The 15,721-nt window shown below is 39.3% G+C and overlaps 1 protein-coding gene across 2 annotated transcripts; it reads right to left on the bottom strand.

Moving 5' to 3' along the window:
• Nucleotides 1-1,888: 1,888 nt before the first annotated feature.
• On the bottom strand, nucleotides 1,889-15,514 carry LOC311242261 (uncharacterized protein). Of its 2 annotated transcripts, none has more exons than XM_084338464.1 (4): nucleotides 15,444-15,514; nucleotides 4,624-4,905; nucleotides 3,265-3,486; nucleotides 1,889-2,443 (listed from the first exon to the last, which is right to left on the bottom strand). In XM_084338464.1, exons 2-4 carry the CDS (start codon nucleotides 4,901-4,903, stop codon nucleotides 2,175-2,177), a joined length of 771 nt encoding a protein of 256 aa, XP_084194590.1. In that variant the 5' UTR covers nucleotides 4,904-4,905; nucleotides 15,444-15,514; the 3' UTR covers nucleotides 1,889-2,174. The 2 variants fall into 2 exon arrangements, with proteins under 2 accessions (XP_084194590.1, XP_084194591.1); XM_084338465.1 differs by lacking the exon at nucleotides 15,444-15,514 and adding an exon at nucleotides 15,232-15,348.
• Nucleotides 15,515-15,721: the final 207 nt, after the last annotated feature.

Genomic DNA, 15,721 nt, shown 5'->3' on the forward strand with positions numbered 1-15,721 from the left:
AAACTGATGTATAAGGAAATTATGTTCACAAGGTACAGGGATGAAGAAGGGACTTGATATTCACGGGTGTTTACATTTTTATTTTGTTTCTATTTTATTTTATTTTATACATATATAGTTTTTGTTTTTTGTTTTGCATATATATATATATATATTTTCTTTTTTTTTTTCTTTTTTATGTTTAAAATAGTACACTCATTTGAGTAGTGGAAAAGGGGTAGGATTAAATAAGTGTATACTTCTTCCTACTCCTTTTCGAACATGCAGATTGAGTTGTTTTTCTTTTTTGTTATTGTTTGTTGTATTCATTGCATGTTCGAAATAAAGACTTCAAATCAAATCAAATCAAATCAAACTGATGTATGGCTTTTAAAGGTGCTGTAAGTGGTATTTTGTTTGTTAAATAAGGTCTACATGTTAAAATAATAGCTCTCTGACAGCCATCACTGATATAGAGTGTTTGGTCATCAGTAACATTGGGTCTCCCAGTTCCTCCACTCTGCAGTAAACACTAAATAAATGTTCTGGTATCCCATTCCCACTTCATCCAATCAGGAGAGAGTACTCCACACGGCAAAATGGTCTAACTAGTTTTAAGCAAATGTGTCACAAGTAAAATAATCTATAGTACCAGTGCATTAAGCAAATTTGGCTTGGCAAGATATCTTGAAATAAGTAAACATATCTAGGGTTCTCTCTCCTGAATATGAAAATACATAGCAGCAAAATAGACAAGGTAGGGCATAGAGCATTAAATTACATCGTTTTTCATATTAGGATCTAACATCTTAATAGGCCTCTGTTTATGGTTTGATTATATGGCCATTTTTAAATAGACTAATGAAAGAGTAGACAGTAAAATAGTGCAATAAAAGTAAAATAGTTCTCATTTACAATACAATAATCAGTGTCGTGCAATGAGTCTAAAATTGACGCATGAATTTGACAGGAACTGAGCCCGGGTTCAGAGATGGCGATCACATTGAATGGTGTGGTGAACTGAACCAGGGTTCAGAGATAGCGATCACATTGAATGGTGTGGTGAACTGAACCAGGGTTCAGAGATAGCGATCACATTGAATGGTGTGGTGAACTGAGCCCGGGTTCAGAGATAGCGATCACATTGAATGGTGTGGTGAACTGAACCAGGGTTCAGAGATAGCGATCACATTGAATGGTGTGGTGAACTGAACCAGGGTTCAGAGATAGCGATCACATTGAATGGTGTGGTGAACTGAACCAGGGTTCAGAGATAGCGATCACATTGAATGGTGTGGTGAACTGAACCATGGTTCGGAGATAGCGATCACATTGAATGGTGTGGTGAACTGAGCCCGGGTTCAGAGATAGCGATCACATTGAATGCTGTGGTGAACTGAACCAGGGTTCAGAGATAGCGATCACATTGAATGGTGTGGTGAACTGAGCCAGGGTTCAGAGATAGCGATCACATTGAATGGTGTGGTGAACTGAGCCAGGGTTCAGAGATAGCGATCACATTGAATGGTGTGGTGAACTGAACCAGGGTTCAGAGATAGCGATCACATTGAATGGTGTGGTGAACTGAACCAGGGTTCAGAGATAGCGATCACATTGAATGGTGTGGTGAACTGAACCAGGGTTCAGAGATAGCGATCACATTGAATGGTGTGGTGAACTGAACCAGGGTTCAGAGATAGCGATCACATTGAATGGTGTGAACTGAACCAGGGTTCAGAGATAGCGATCACATTGAATGGTGTGGTGAACTCGGTTAACCCCTGACTAACACTAACACCCTGACTAACATGATTTGTAAATCTACTACTTGACTACTAGTGATGATTCATACTGTTTATTACCACCATGATGGTTTTAGAACAACTTGTCAACTTCATCCAAAAAGAACCAAGATCAACCAGCATTTATTATAAATGGCAATAAAACACAAACATTCTGAATCAACGTGTTTTCAAGCTGTTTTTGTGTGAATGGCCTCAAATGTATCATCACAATAATATAGAAATAGATTTAAAAAAAAAAATACTTCCCATGAACTATTTTGGGGTAAATGGTGCATTTATATAGCAGCTTTTATCGAAAGCGCTTTACAATTTAGTTCCTCACATTCACCCGTTCACTCACTCATTCACAGAGGCGACCATGCAAGGAGCCAACTTGCTCATCGGGAGCAATTAGGAGTTACGTGTCTTAAGGTCTTCCATGAGATATTCGTGGTTCTTCAGCAGGATCTTGTAGAAGATGTATTTCCCTTTCTTCCCGCAGGCGTTCAGGGGACCATCGTAGAGCGCCCTCATCTTCTCCTGATTGATGCCCTTTGACTTGACCTTGCTGTATTCTTCCTGGGTAATAACACGCTTGTCAAGGAGCTCGTCCAAGATGGCCTCCACCGCGGACACCCGCTGGATGAGGTCTACCCGGTGCTGATCCACAAAGTTGCTCCCTGAGAGGAATGAAAACACATCTGTTGGTGACATATGACCTATGACCTATCAGGCTGCAGTCATCTTTCATTCAAGCTGCTGTAAGTGGTATTTGTTTGTTAAAATAAGTGTTAAGTAGCTCTACATTCTGACAGCCATCGCTGATATAGAGTGTGTGGTCAGTAACATGTGTCTCCCAGTCCCTCCACTCTGCAGTAAACACTAAATACATTTCCTGGTATTCCTTCCCATTTTATCCAATCAGGAGAGACAACCATAGATATTATTACTTATTCAAGAAATCTTGCCAAATTAGCTGGCAGATTATTTTACTTGTTTCAAGCACATACAGTATATATTGTTTTACATTTCTTATTTTTGTCTCTCTCTGCTGATGTACAATAATGCTATATATACCGTATATATATTTATTCTTACCATATATATATCTATCCACATCTGTCTGTACATACCTGCATATAATCTTTTACATATCTGTAGAGTCGAGACTGTATCTATATCCGTACATATCCCTACCTACTCTTACTAATTACGCATAGTGTCTTTATACCTGTATCACTGTACATACATATTGGCACTATTACTCAGTAGTACTAATTTATATATTTTATACCCAGTTTAATCACCTGTACATTGTATATTACTATTGCAATTGGATGGTTGGATGTCAAACTTATTTTCGTTGTACTGTACTTTGTGCTGTATATTGACAATACATTTGAATCTAATCTAATCAAATTTGAAAAACACTTCATAACTGTATGATTCTGAAGAGGTTTGTTAAAGACACACATTTTACAGTAGGCTATACCTCACATACCTTCCATGATATCTGCATCAGATGGTCCACCAGACGCTGCACCAGACGCTCCATCAGATGCTGCACCAGACGCTCCACCAGACGCTGCACCAGACGCTGCACCAGACGCTCCACCAGACGCTGCACCAGACGCTCCACCAGATGCTGCACCAGACGCTGCACCAGACGCTGCACCAGACGCTGCACCAGACGCTCCACCAGACGCTGCACCAGACGCTGTTGCTGAATAAAGTGAGACGTAAATGTAACTTTGCACAACTGTTGTATTCTCATGTAGTTGGGCCTAGTATAGTAAATGTAGGCTATGTTAAAACGTTACTCAAAATACAAAGACATAGTATTAATTTACAATAGCTAAATTTGTAGTAACATAGAAAATTCAACCAGTCAAATAGATATTGTCTTAGCGTGTCGTTCCATCTATTGTGCAGCCACCATTAGTTTGCATACAAATTAATAACTTAAAGCAAACGTGTGCAGCTACAGTGCGTTAAAGTAATCAGTCAGTGTTTCTAGCCTGTGAGGCCATTTTTCAAGGTAAAATAAAGAGGTCTAATTCTGAATGTAGAAATAAACTCCTGTCAGTCTATTTGAATAGAACAACACTACATGAAGATGTGTTGTGCTGAATGTCTATTTGGTGCTGATACATTTTGTGCTGATGCTACTAACATCTTCAGTAGGTAGCACACATGGGACCTGCAAGATGACACGTTGTTGCAATGATACATGATTAAACATCTAAATTCATACATCTCTACTAAGGATTAAACATCTAAATTCATATATCTCTACTAAGGATTAAACATCTAAATGCATACATCTCTACTCCAGATTAAACATCTAAATGCACACATCTCTGCTCCAGATTAAACCTCTTAATGCATACATCTCTACTCCAGATTAAACATCTAAATTCATACATCTCTACTCCAGATTAAACCTCTTAATGCATACATCTCTACTCCAGATTAAACCTCTAAATTCATACATCTCTACTCCAGATTAAACCTCTAAATGCACACATCTCTGCTCCAGATTAAACCTAAATGCACACATCTCTACTCCAGATTAAACCTCTAAATGCACACATCTCTGCTCCAGATTAAACCTGTAAATTCACACATCTCTACTCCAGATTAAACCTCTAAATGCACACATCTCTACTCCAGATTAAACCACTAAATGCACACATCTCTACTCCAGATTAAACCTCTAAATGCACACATCTCTGCTCCAGATTAAACCTCTTAATGCATACATCTCTTCTCCACATTAAACCTCTAAATTCATACATTTCTACTCCAGATTAATTATTGTAGGCTAAGAATGAATATGTATCATGCATCACTGCTGTACCTGCAGTCGCTGCTTTCTCTTCCAAAAGTGTGGCCAGTTTATTTTTTTGCATCATCCTCAGAATTCTACAGGTGACAATAATGCCAGGATTATCTCCGTGGGTGTCCACTATCTTGTCCACAACATCTTGCTTTGTGGAGTTCTGTGGCAGATCACCAGGTGATATGTCTGGAAGGTCATCTCCATCAGGGTTAGTCAGGTTCCATATAAAATGATTTAGTTCATCTAGCTTCAGTTGACCCAGATATTTCCTCAACAGGGTTTTCACGTTACTTGCCATCACTGCAAACAGAAAGACATGAGAAGAAGTTGTAATAGAATAGTATTAGTAGTAGTAATAATAGTAATAATAGTAGCAGTAATAGTAGTAGTAGTAGTAGTATTAGTAATAGCAGTAGTAATAGTAGTAGTAGTAGTAGTAGTAGTAGTAGTAGTAGTAGTAGTAGTAGTAGTAGTAGTAGTAGTAGTAATACAGTAGTAGTAGTAGTAATAGTAGTAGTAGTAGTAGTAGTAGTAGTAGTAGTAGTAGTAGTAGTAGTAGTAGTAGTAGTAGTAGTAATACAGTAGTAGTAGTAGTAATAGTAGTAGTAGTAGTAGTAGTAGTAGTAGTAGTAGTAGTAGTAGTAGTAGTAGTAGTAGTAGTAGTAGTAGTAATAATAGTTTGATTGATTGAAAAGTTTATTAACAGATTGCAGAATGGGTACAGTACAGTACAGCTCAATACATACAATAAATAGTAGTAATGCTAGTCGTAGTAGTAATAATAGCAGTAGTCGTAATAGTACTAGTAGTAGCAGTAGTAGTAGTAGTAAATGTAGTAGTAATAATAATAAGAATAATAATAGTAGTAGCAGTAGTAGTAGTAGTAGTAGTAGTAGTAGTAGTAGTAGTAGTAGTAATAGTAGTAGTAGTCGTAATCAATCAATCAATCAATCAAATCAATCAAATTTATTTATATAGCACATTTAAACATGACACTTGTCAACCAAAGTGCTTCACAAAGGATTCTTGGTTCATACACATACAGCTCATTAAGGTAATATTCCACAATTATTACATTGATAGTAATAATGGCACACAGTCATAAATTCACCAACATGCGCATTTGTTATACATGCAGGACTCTTTGAGACAGACGTATGCGTATTACCGCTGCCATGTTTGGCACGGAGCACCCGGGGGCATGTTGCTTATTAACAGCGGAAGAGTGCAAAGATGCTTCCGCATTCGTCACCGCACGCCACTACGGTAATGCGCCTTTCCTTTTCCGCCGCCCAGGTGCACCGGCGTGCTCGCGAGGTGCCCGCGAGGTGCTCGCGCGCGCATGAGATCCCCGCTTGGTTCGACACATATTAACACGCTTTGGTTCAATTTAATCACGCTTTGGTTCATATTAATCACCATACACGTGATGGACGCAGCAGGCGATCACTCCTACTGTTATTCAGCTGCGCCGAGGTACATGATTGATTGATTGATTGATTGATTGATTGAGCACTACTGAAGCTCAACAACACATTGAAGCTCATAGTCTCCCAGTCCCTCCACTCTGCAGTAAACAGACATCACTGATATAGAGTGTCTGGTCAGTAACATGGGTCTAGAACCCACCTCACCCCTGCCCACTTTGACAACCTAGGATGGCTTAGAGTAGACGACAGAGGCGTAGTACATTTTCCTTTTTGAAAATCATCTGACATGAAGATGGAACACATTTTTGTTGTTAATATTATTTATATTACTGGTAGTTCATACAAGACATTATCCTCTAAGCCAAGCTGCACTTTAACATAGGCCTTTCTTTGTAAAATGTGTCATAATGTAGAATTTGTGTGTGTAACGTACACTGTAAAAAATAAATGTTTTTTCACAGGAAATTCACTATTATTTTACAGATTACTTTTGTTTTTCTACTTTAAGTGTAAATGCCATACAAATATAGTAAATTACCTTTTATCAAAATATTAACCATTAAATAAAGGTTGTAATTCCTTCATAGTTAAAGACAGTAGAGGTTATACTTTATTATCTAAAGATGGTAAGTTAGAGTGTTGTGTTCACTCATAGTTAAATACAGTAGAGGTTATACTTTATTATCTAAAGATGGTAAGTTAGAGTGCTGTGTTCATTCATAGTTAAATACAGTAGAGGTTGCGTACTTCATTATCTAAAGATGGTAAGTTAGAGTGTTGTGTTCACTCATAGTTAAATACAGTAGAGGTTGAGTACTTCATTATCTAAAGATGGTAAGTTAGAGTGTTGTGTTCACTCATAGTTAAATACAGTAGAGGTTGAGTACTCATTATCTAAAGATGGTAAGTTAGAGTGTTGTGTTCACTCATAGTTAAATACAGTAGAGGTTGAGTACTTCATTATCTAAACATGGTAAGTTAGTTAGAGTGTTGTGTTCAGTCAGACAGTAGACAAGTAGAGGTTGAGTACTTTATTATCTAAACATGGTGAGTTAGAGTGTTGTATTCATTCTAGGGCTGACCTTCGAAGCTTTTTTTGGCAATCGAAGCTTCGGGGCCGAGCTTCGATTTTAATTCGAAGCTTTGAAAAAAAATAAAACAATTTTTTTTTTTTTTTTTTTTGTATCTTATGTTGTGGGACTTGTACAGCACTTTCGTAAACTTTGTTGTTTTTAAATGTGCTCTATAAATAAAGTGGGTTGGATTAATTAATTAAGTAGCCCCTTTCGTGACTGACGCATCCAACAAGGTTTCACTCGGCTGTGTGATTTAATTCAAGGTGGATCGCTGTTGTCGTTTGAACAACTTCAGATTTCATGGGAACTACCAATCCCCCAAATCAAGAATGTTTAAGATGAATGAAGTAAGATTTTGATTATTTGAAATATGGCCTGTGTAGACTAAACTATGCACAGAATTATGTCAGTCTACAAGGTCCGGATTCTACATGGTCCGGCAATGTAGACCTTGTAGACTCCACTACAGACCAATTATCAGTGAATGTTCATGCATTTTTAAGAAGGGCAACTTCCACAAAAAAACAAAGAACTCACCAAAACATCTCAGTAGCACCTTATCTAAATGTTATATTTCATATATGGAGATTCATATTTATTTATGTATTGCATGCATTTCTACATTTTATTTCCTATTTTGTTTATTCATCCCAGTATCTTTCTTTCTTATGTGTGGAATTCTACAAGGTGCGCGCACACACACACACACACACACCTACACACACACACACACACACACACACACACACACACACACACACACACACACACTTACATTTAGTCATTTAGCTGACGCTTTTATCCAAAGCGACTTACAAGTTCTGTACGACAAGACAGCAAGAAGGGTACAACTCTATCAGCTGAGTAACAATGTTCATCAGAGTGTTGCGTGTTACAGTGTAGGTTAGTTTATTAGGACAAGTGCATGACAGTAAGGTTAGTCACGGTTAGATTTTTATTTTTATTTTTTTATCATTTCAGATAATGGTTGAATAAGTGAGTCTTTAGTCGACGGCGAAAGATTGGACGGGATTCGGCTGTCCTAACTGGGATGGGTAGTTCACACACACACACACACACACACACACACACACACACACACACACACACCTACACACACACACAAATCGAAGTAAAAAAAAAAAAACGTGAAATTTTATTTTTAAATTTTTTATTTTTTTTTAAACTTTTTAAATGATTTTTTAATGTTCGAAGCTTGTGCCATCGAATCGAACGTTCGAAGCTTCGAAGCATTTAAGACAGCCCTAATTCATTCATAGTTAAAGACAGCCGAGGTTGAGTAGTTTCTTCTGATATCACTTTCAAACTCCAAGTGATTTAGATCCAAAACATTTTCTAACAATACATGTATATTCCATAGTAAAGTACACGTTAACGTTACAATGTGTTGTGTTCACAACACTGTTTAGTCTGTGATGATGCGTCGCAATAATATACATGTATATTCCATAGTAAAGTACACGTTAACGTTACAATGTGTTGTGTTCACAACACTGTTTAGTCTGTGACGACGCGTCGCGATAATATACATGTATATTCCATAGTAAAGTACACGTTAACGTTACAATGTGTTGTGTTCACAACACTGTTTAGTCTGTGACGACGTGTCGCGATAATATACATGTATATTCCATAGTAAAGTACACGTTAACGTTACAATGTGTTGTGTTCACAACACTGTTTAGTCTGACGACGCGTCGCGATGATATGGGGGTGGGGGTTGACGAGACAGCCTTGGCTGCGTCTCTACAATTCGTAGCCGCATTTCTGCAGACCCCTCTCTGATTGGTTGAGGCCATTTCTGCAGACCCCTCTCTGATTGGCCGAGCGTGCGTATGCGCATGAGCCGCGACAAGCTCCTCTAGCCAGGAGTCGAAACTCCGTTAAGCTCTAGAGAGAGAGGCTGAAAACCCACAGTTGTTGCCCGACGCATGGGAGCCGAATCCCGGATCCGAGTTTTCTGATGAATAGCCCCAAAACATGGAGGTCGCGAACGCAATTTATACGCATGGAAGTATTGATTACGCCATAACGAATCATTAAAAAAAATATACCGTTAACTGGAATATGTTGTGTGTGCCTTTACACATATGTTGGATAGGATTATGTAATTGGTTTGTCATTAAAAACCAATAATAATCGCTCGCGGCTTCGCTGACCAGAGCTCTCTCAGATTCAAAGTTTTAATTGCAGCCTGCAGCCAATGTGTAACTAGACAGTTACAATATAACATTTATATTAATTAAGAGAAAAAGTCTGGTGGTCAATTGCTACGAAATGTGTCTTACTAATAATAACTAATTCCTTGGTCAATAGAAGTCTCTGTGATACTTTCTGAATATGATTTGGGAACATCAAATGGGCAGGCCGCGAAATAACAACATTACAATGTACAGTTTCTGACAGCTGGCTGTGTTGCGAAATGTGCATAACGTTATGAATAAACTGCGAAGTCACGCAAAATAACGTTATTAAGCGAATCTGGTAGTACATTTCCAATCAGAGAGGGGCTTCGCTCAACCAATCAGAGAGGGGTCTGCAGAAATGGAGCTCAACCAATGCGGCTACGAATTGTAGAGACGCGCCTTGGCTCCCCCCTCCAGCACGCATACGAGTTAGCTGCCATCACCAACGTGAGGCGCTGGGCCATACACGTAGGAGGGGGGGTGGGGGGAGGGGGCTGGGGCTGGGGGGGCCGCATTCCACTCTTAGCTCCAAGAGGGTAATAGTACTAGTAGTAGCAGTAGTAGTAGTAAATGTAGTAGTAATAATAATAATAATAGTAGTAGTAGTAGTAGTAGTAGTAGTAGTAGTAGTAGTAGTAGTAGTAGTAGTAGTAGTAGTAGTAGTAATATTACTAGTAGTAATGGCAGTAGTAGTAGTCGTAGTAATGTAGTAATAGTAGTAATAGTAGCAGTAATAGTAGTAGTAATGCTAGTAGTAGTAGTAATAGTAGTAGTAGTTGTAACGGACCACTTGAGATTAAATATGTCTAGACAATATCCTTTGCTGTTTACTAAATAATATTCAGTAAATGTATGTACGCCTTGAAATGACGTGTGGGATTTTACCCGAGTTCGATACCCGTATGCCTATATAAATCTGTCCCTATTGGCGCACCGTTAACCAGTACAGCTGGAAGCACCTGTGAAGTGATGTAGTCGGTCGGCAGCAGGAACGTTTGGTGCGTCTTCGTTTCACCTTTGTATTCCTGTGCGTCGCGACTTTTATCCTTTTGTATCATGTATTGATCGTGTGTTTTAAACGGACGAAAGGACCTTTTCGTTTACATTCCTTGGAGAGCGCAACAAGGTATGATTTGTTGTTTATTTGATTATGGTTGTAACTTTGTATAATGTAATTTGTGAATGAATGATTTTATGTCTTGTGTAAGAATGTAATCCTTGTAGTTTTGATACCAATGTTATTTAGTTTAGTGTTTGTACTGTGCTGGAAACCGTTATGTGAAATGTTTGTTTGTCTGTTTATGTACGTTTCCAAACGACAGAGTCTCGACTGATGCATAAGACGATCTTTATTTAGTTGTCCATCCGTGACGTCATCTTATAGCACCGTGAAAACTGCATTGGAAACGTACATAAACAAACAAACAAACATTTCACATAACGTCATTTCAAGGCGTACATACATTTACTGAATATTATTTAGTAAACAGCAAAGAATATTGTCTAGACAACCATTGTCTATGATGAATTGAAAATGGGGGACCCTGATGTAAACAAGACGAAAGTCTTTCTCTGGTCTGCATCCCCTTAACAATTGTATGTATTGAGCTGTACTGTACTGTACTACAATCTGTTAATAAAGTTTTCAATCAATCAATCAATCAATCAAACATATTTAATCTCAAGTGGTCCGTTACACTCCCCCCAATCACTTCATGATACAACACAAAAATAATCATGAATGATTTAAGACCAAAATACCATTTATCTTGACTTTAGACAATTATGCAAATAAGCATCGTCATGCTACTGTATGTATGCAATAATAGTAGTAGTAGAACTACTGTAGTAGTAATAATAGTAGTAATAGTAGTAGTAATAATAGTAGTAGTACTGTAGTAGTTGTCATAGTAATAATAATAGTAGTAGTAATAGTTTGATTGATTGATTGATTGAAAAGTTTATTAACAGATTGCAGAATGGGTACAGTACAGTACAGCTCAATACATACAATTGTTAAGGGGATGCAGACCAGAGAAAGACTTTCGTCTTGTTTACATCAGGGTCCCCCATTTTCAATTCATCATAACATATATGACATACATGACATACAGATAGACAGTACTGCTACATCTATACATTTATGACATATCAGATTTGCAAATACAGTACTGTTTGTGATACAAAAGTGTCCAGAAAAAGAGTGTATATACATTTGGCGTAGAAACTGTACATTGGAGGAGGTTGGGTGGGTGGGGTGGGGTTGGGTGGGTTGGGTGAGGGCTGTACATTGGAGGTGGGGGGGGGGGGGGGGGGGTTGGGTAGGGGACACACACACATTTTACACTGTACATTGGAATACTGACAAAGCCTTACTTGGTCATTTACTGTACAACTAGGTTAGGATATTTGTAGGGGCCAGTTTCGAATTGCAGTCTCACGTAGGTGTTTTTTGAGAGTGTTTTTGAAAGTGGGTAGTGATTCACATTCCTTTACAGCTTTGGGTAGGGCGTTCCACATTGATGTGGCATAATTGCGAAACGTGTTTAGTCCCTTGTTTGAGCCGAATCTGGGTTTTACATGATTTGTGGAGCTCCCTCTGGTGTTGTGATCGTGGTATTCACTGACCTTTGGGAAGTATTTTGACATGTACATGGGTACCTTGGTCGCGTAGTGTATCTTGTAGACCAGGCCCATTGCAAGTTGCTGTACTCTGTCGTCTACTCTAAGCCATCCTAGGTTGTCAAAGTGGGCAGGGGTGAGGTGGGTTCTAGGAGTCAGGTCAAGCAGTAGTCTGGCCTATTCTCGGTCCTTGCCCCACAATGGTGGAACGAACTTCCCACCACAGTTAGGACGGCCGACACCCGTCCAATCTTTCACCATCGACTTATGGCGCACTTCTTCAATCATTATAGGCTTTGCTTTCTTATTGGCGCTGGGCCAGATCAGTTGATGAGCTATGTCACCCGTTTTCCTGTTCATCCGGTCTGTGCCAGGCTCTACCGCGTGCTCTACCTTCTGGTGCTAGTAATAGTAGTAGCAGTACTTAAATAGCTTCTTCACAAACATAGCCACAACACTGGTAAACAAACTACCCTCCCACTCAGGGCATTATGGGGTAGAACACATAGTAGCTTACTACAAAAACCTAGGGGTCCACAAAGACGACTTCAAACTGGAAATGGTAACAACAGATGAGGTACTCAAAAAACTGAGCGCCCTCCAACCTAACAAGGCCACTGGCCATGACAACATCCCCTCCAAATTCCTCAGAGACTCAGCAGCCGCCATCACCCCAGTCATCACACACATAATAAACCTCTCTATAAAACAGGGACACGTCCCCAAGGACTTCAAAATTGCGAGAGTGACCCCTCTGCACAAAAAAGGCAGTAAATTAGACCCAGGCAACTACCGCCCTGTTTCTATCCTTACCTCCATCTCGAAAGTCATGGAAAAAATAGTATACGAACAGGTCGAAAAATACCTTGCGGAAAAAAATCTAATCTACGAATTCCAATCTGGCTTCAGAACATCCCACTCCACTGACACATGCCTTCTCTATTTAAACGACCACATCAAACAAGAGGTGGACGCGGGCAAATACTGCGGCATGGTCATGCTGGACCTACAAAAGGCCTTCGACACTGTCAATCACACCATTGTGATTGACAAGCTAAAAGCAATTGGTTTTGATAGTCTATCAGTGAGCTGGATGCAATCCTACCTGGAGGGGAGAGAGCAGATGGTGGAGGTAAACGGTACCCTATCCCCCCCCCTCACAGTAAACTGTGGTGTTCCACAAGGAAGCATACTAGGTCCGCTACTGTTCCTAATTTATGCAAATGACATGTCGTCAGCTTGTGACTGCAACTTGTTCCTGTTTGCGGACGACTCAGCCCTGCTGGTCTCTGACAAGAACAAGTTACAGGTTGAAAAAACCCTCAGCTCAGAACTAAGCAAAATCTGCATATGGCTCGCTGATAACAAACTATCATTACACATGGGCAAAACAGAGTCCATTCTCTTCGGTTCAAATAACAAACTCAGCAAGACCGACGGCTTCTCAGTTACAGTGGGTGACAATATTGTCACAAGGAAAGAAGATATTACCTACCTGGGTTCCATCCTAGAGGCAAATCTTTCCTGTGACAAAATGGCATCCAATGTAATAAAAAAAGTCAACCAACGAACTCGTTTCTTGTACCGGATCTCCTCACTGGTAAACAAGAATACCCTGAAGACTCTAGCAGGAGCACTCATTCAAGGGTACTACGACTATGCTTGCACCTCATGGTACCAAAGCACCTCAAAGGCGCTAAAAACAAAATTACAAACATCTCAAAACAAACTGGTCAGACTACTGCTTGACCTTACTCCTAGAACCCACCTCACCCCTGCCCACTTTGACAACCTAGGATGGCTTAGAGTAGACGACAGAGTACAGCAACTTGCAATGGGCCTGGTCTACAAGATACACTACACGACCAAGGTACCCATGTACATGACTAAATACTTCCCAAAGGTCAGTGAATACCACGATCACAACACCAGAGGGAGCTCCACAAATCATGTTAAACCCAGATTCGGCTCAAACAAGGGACTAAACACGTTTTGCAATTATGCCACATCAATGTGGAACGCCCTACCCAAAGCTGTAAAGGAATGTGAATCACTACCCACTTTCAAAAACACTCTCTAAAAACACCTAAGGGAGACTGCAACTCGAAACTGGCCCCTGTAAATGTCCGAACACAACCCCCTCCAATGTACAGTAAATTACCAAGTATGGTCTTGTCAATAATCCAATGTACAGTGTTGTTTGTACAGTTGTACAGTGTCCCCCACCCACCCCTCCTACCCAACCCCCCCCCCCCCACTCCTACCCAATCCCCCCCCCCCCACCCACCCAACCACCTCCAATGTACAGTCCCCACCCACCCTACGATGAATTGAAAATGGGGGACCCTGATGTAAACAAGACGAAAGTCTTTCTCTGGTCTGCATCCCCTTAACAATTGTATGTATTGAGCTGTACTGTACTGTACCCATTCTGCAATCTGTTAATAAAGTTTTGATTCATTCATTCATTAATTCAGTAGTAATAGTAATAATAATAATAATTCATTTATTCTGTATAGCGCTTTTCAAAGACCCAAAGTCGCTAGTAGTAGTAATAGTAGTTCCACATCATTTAAATGTAAAGATTATAGTATATAGTTATAGTAGTAGTAGTAGCAGCAGTAGTAGTAGTAGTAGTAGTAGTAGTAGTAGTAGTAGTAGTAGTAGTAGTAGTAGTAGTAGTAGTAGTAGTAGTATTAGTAGTAGTAGTAGTAGTAGTGTGTTAAAAGTTATAAAAAGGTACCCACCCTTGAGTATAACTACAGAATACAACAGCTAGACATACCATGAAATGGACAATGCGTCCTCATCAAGACGTACAGTACCATTCATAATATGTCAAATGTTATTTATTAACTCTGTTACACCCGCTAAGTCCCTATTGATTGATTGAAAACTTTATTAACAGATTGCAGAATGGGTACAATACAGTGGCTCAATACACACAATTGTTAAGGGGATGCAGACCAGAGATACATTCTTCACATTCTTTTACGTGTTTCAACAACTGAGAATGTAGGTTTAACATGTCCAGGGAGGGACACTTTCCATAAACGCAGCGTTTGCATCACATGATCACGTTGAGCGTTGTTGTATCTGAGGCGCAATAAAGATTTATTTACCATAATTCACGAATCATCTCCGACGCATGGCTGCATTTATCTGTTGCAAGAACATTGTTTTTTTTTTTTTTTACCAACAAGAAGCTCGTTCTACATTAAAAGTCGTAATGTGCGCATAAAGTTATTGTACAATATACACACATGAACGACATAATAGGATGGAACTTACCCACGTTCTTGTTTCAAGTCAGAGTATTCTAGGACAGCCCGACAAAATAACGTACTACTATACTTTCGTTTTTAACATGTCGTTGCCTCAGATTACAGTATAAACTATCATTTTGGATTTAGGTCTATTTCAACTTTAAAATAAAGTAATTGAAAGGTTATTGTAAACGCTTTAACCTACACACATGAATGACATAATATGATGGAACTTACCTTACTGTAGGTGTTCTGTTCTGTGTTCTTGTTTCAAGTCAGTGAAGTCACAGTATTCAGCGAAAGTCTTTATACTTTCGGTTTGGATCAGATTACCATTAACCCTCCCAGTGCTGGACGACCACACCCACAAGCAAGTATGTCGAGACAAATACAACATTTTTTAATTCATACATTTTGATACTGTTGATGTTGACACATTCACACTTAGGTGACGTATGTTTCCCCACATACACGACTGGAAGAGGAATATAACGTAGAATTTGTGTTTGAAAATG

The sequence above is a fragment of the Notolepis coatsorum genome (assembly GCF_963971535.1).
Source record: "Notolepis coatsorum genome assembly, contig: SUPER_15_unloc_1, whole genome shotgun sequence".
NCBI classification, from domain to species: Eukaryota; Metazoa; Chordata; class Actinopteri; order Aulopiformes; family Paralepididae; genus Notolepis; species Notolepis coatsorum.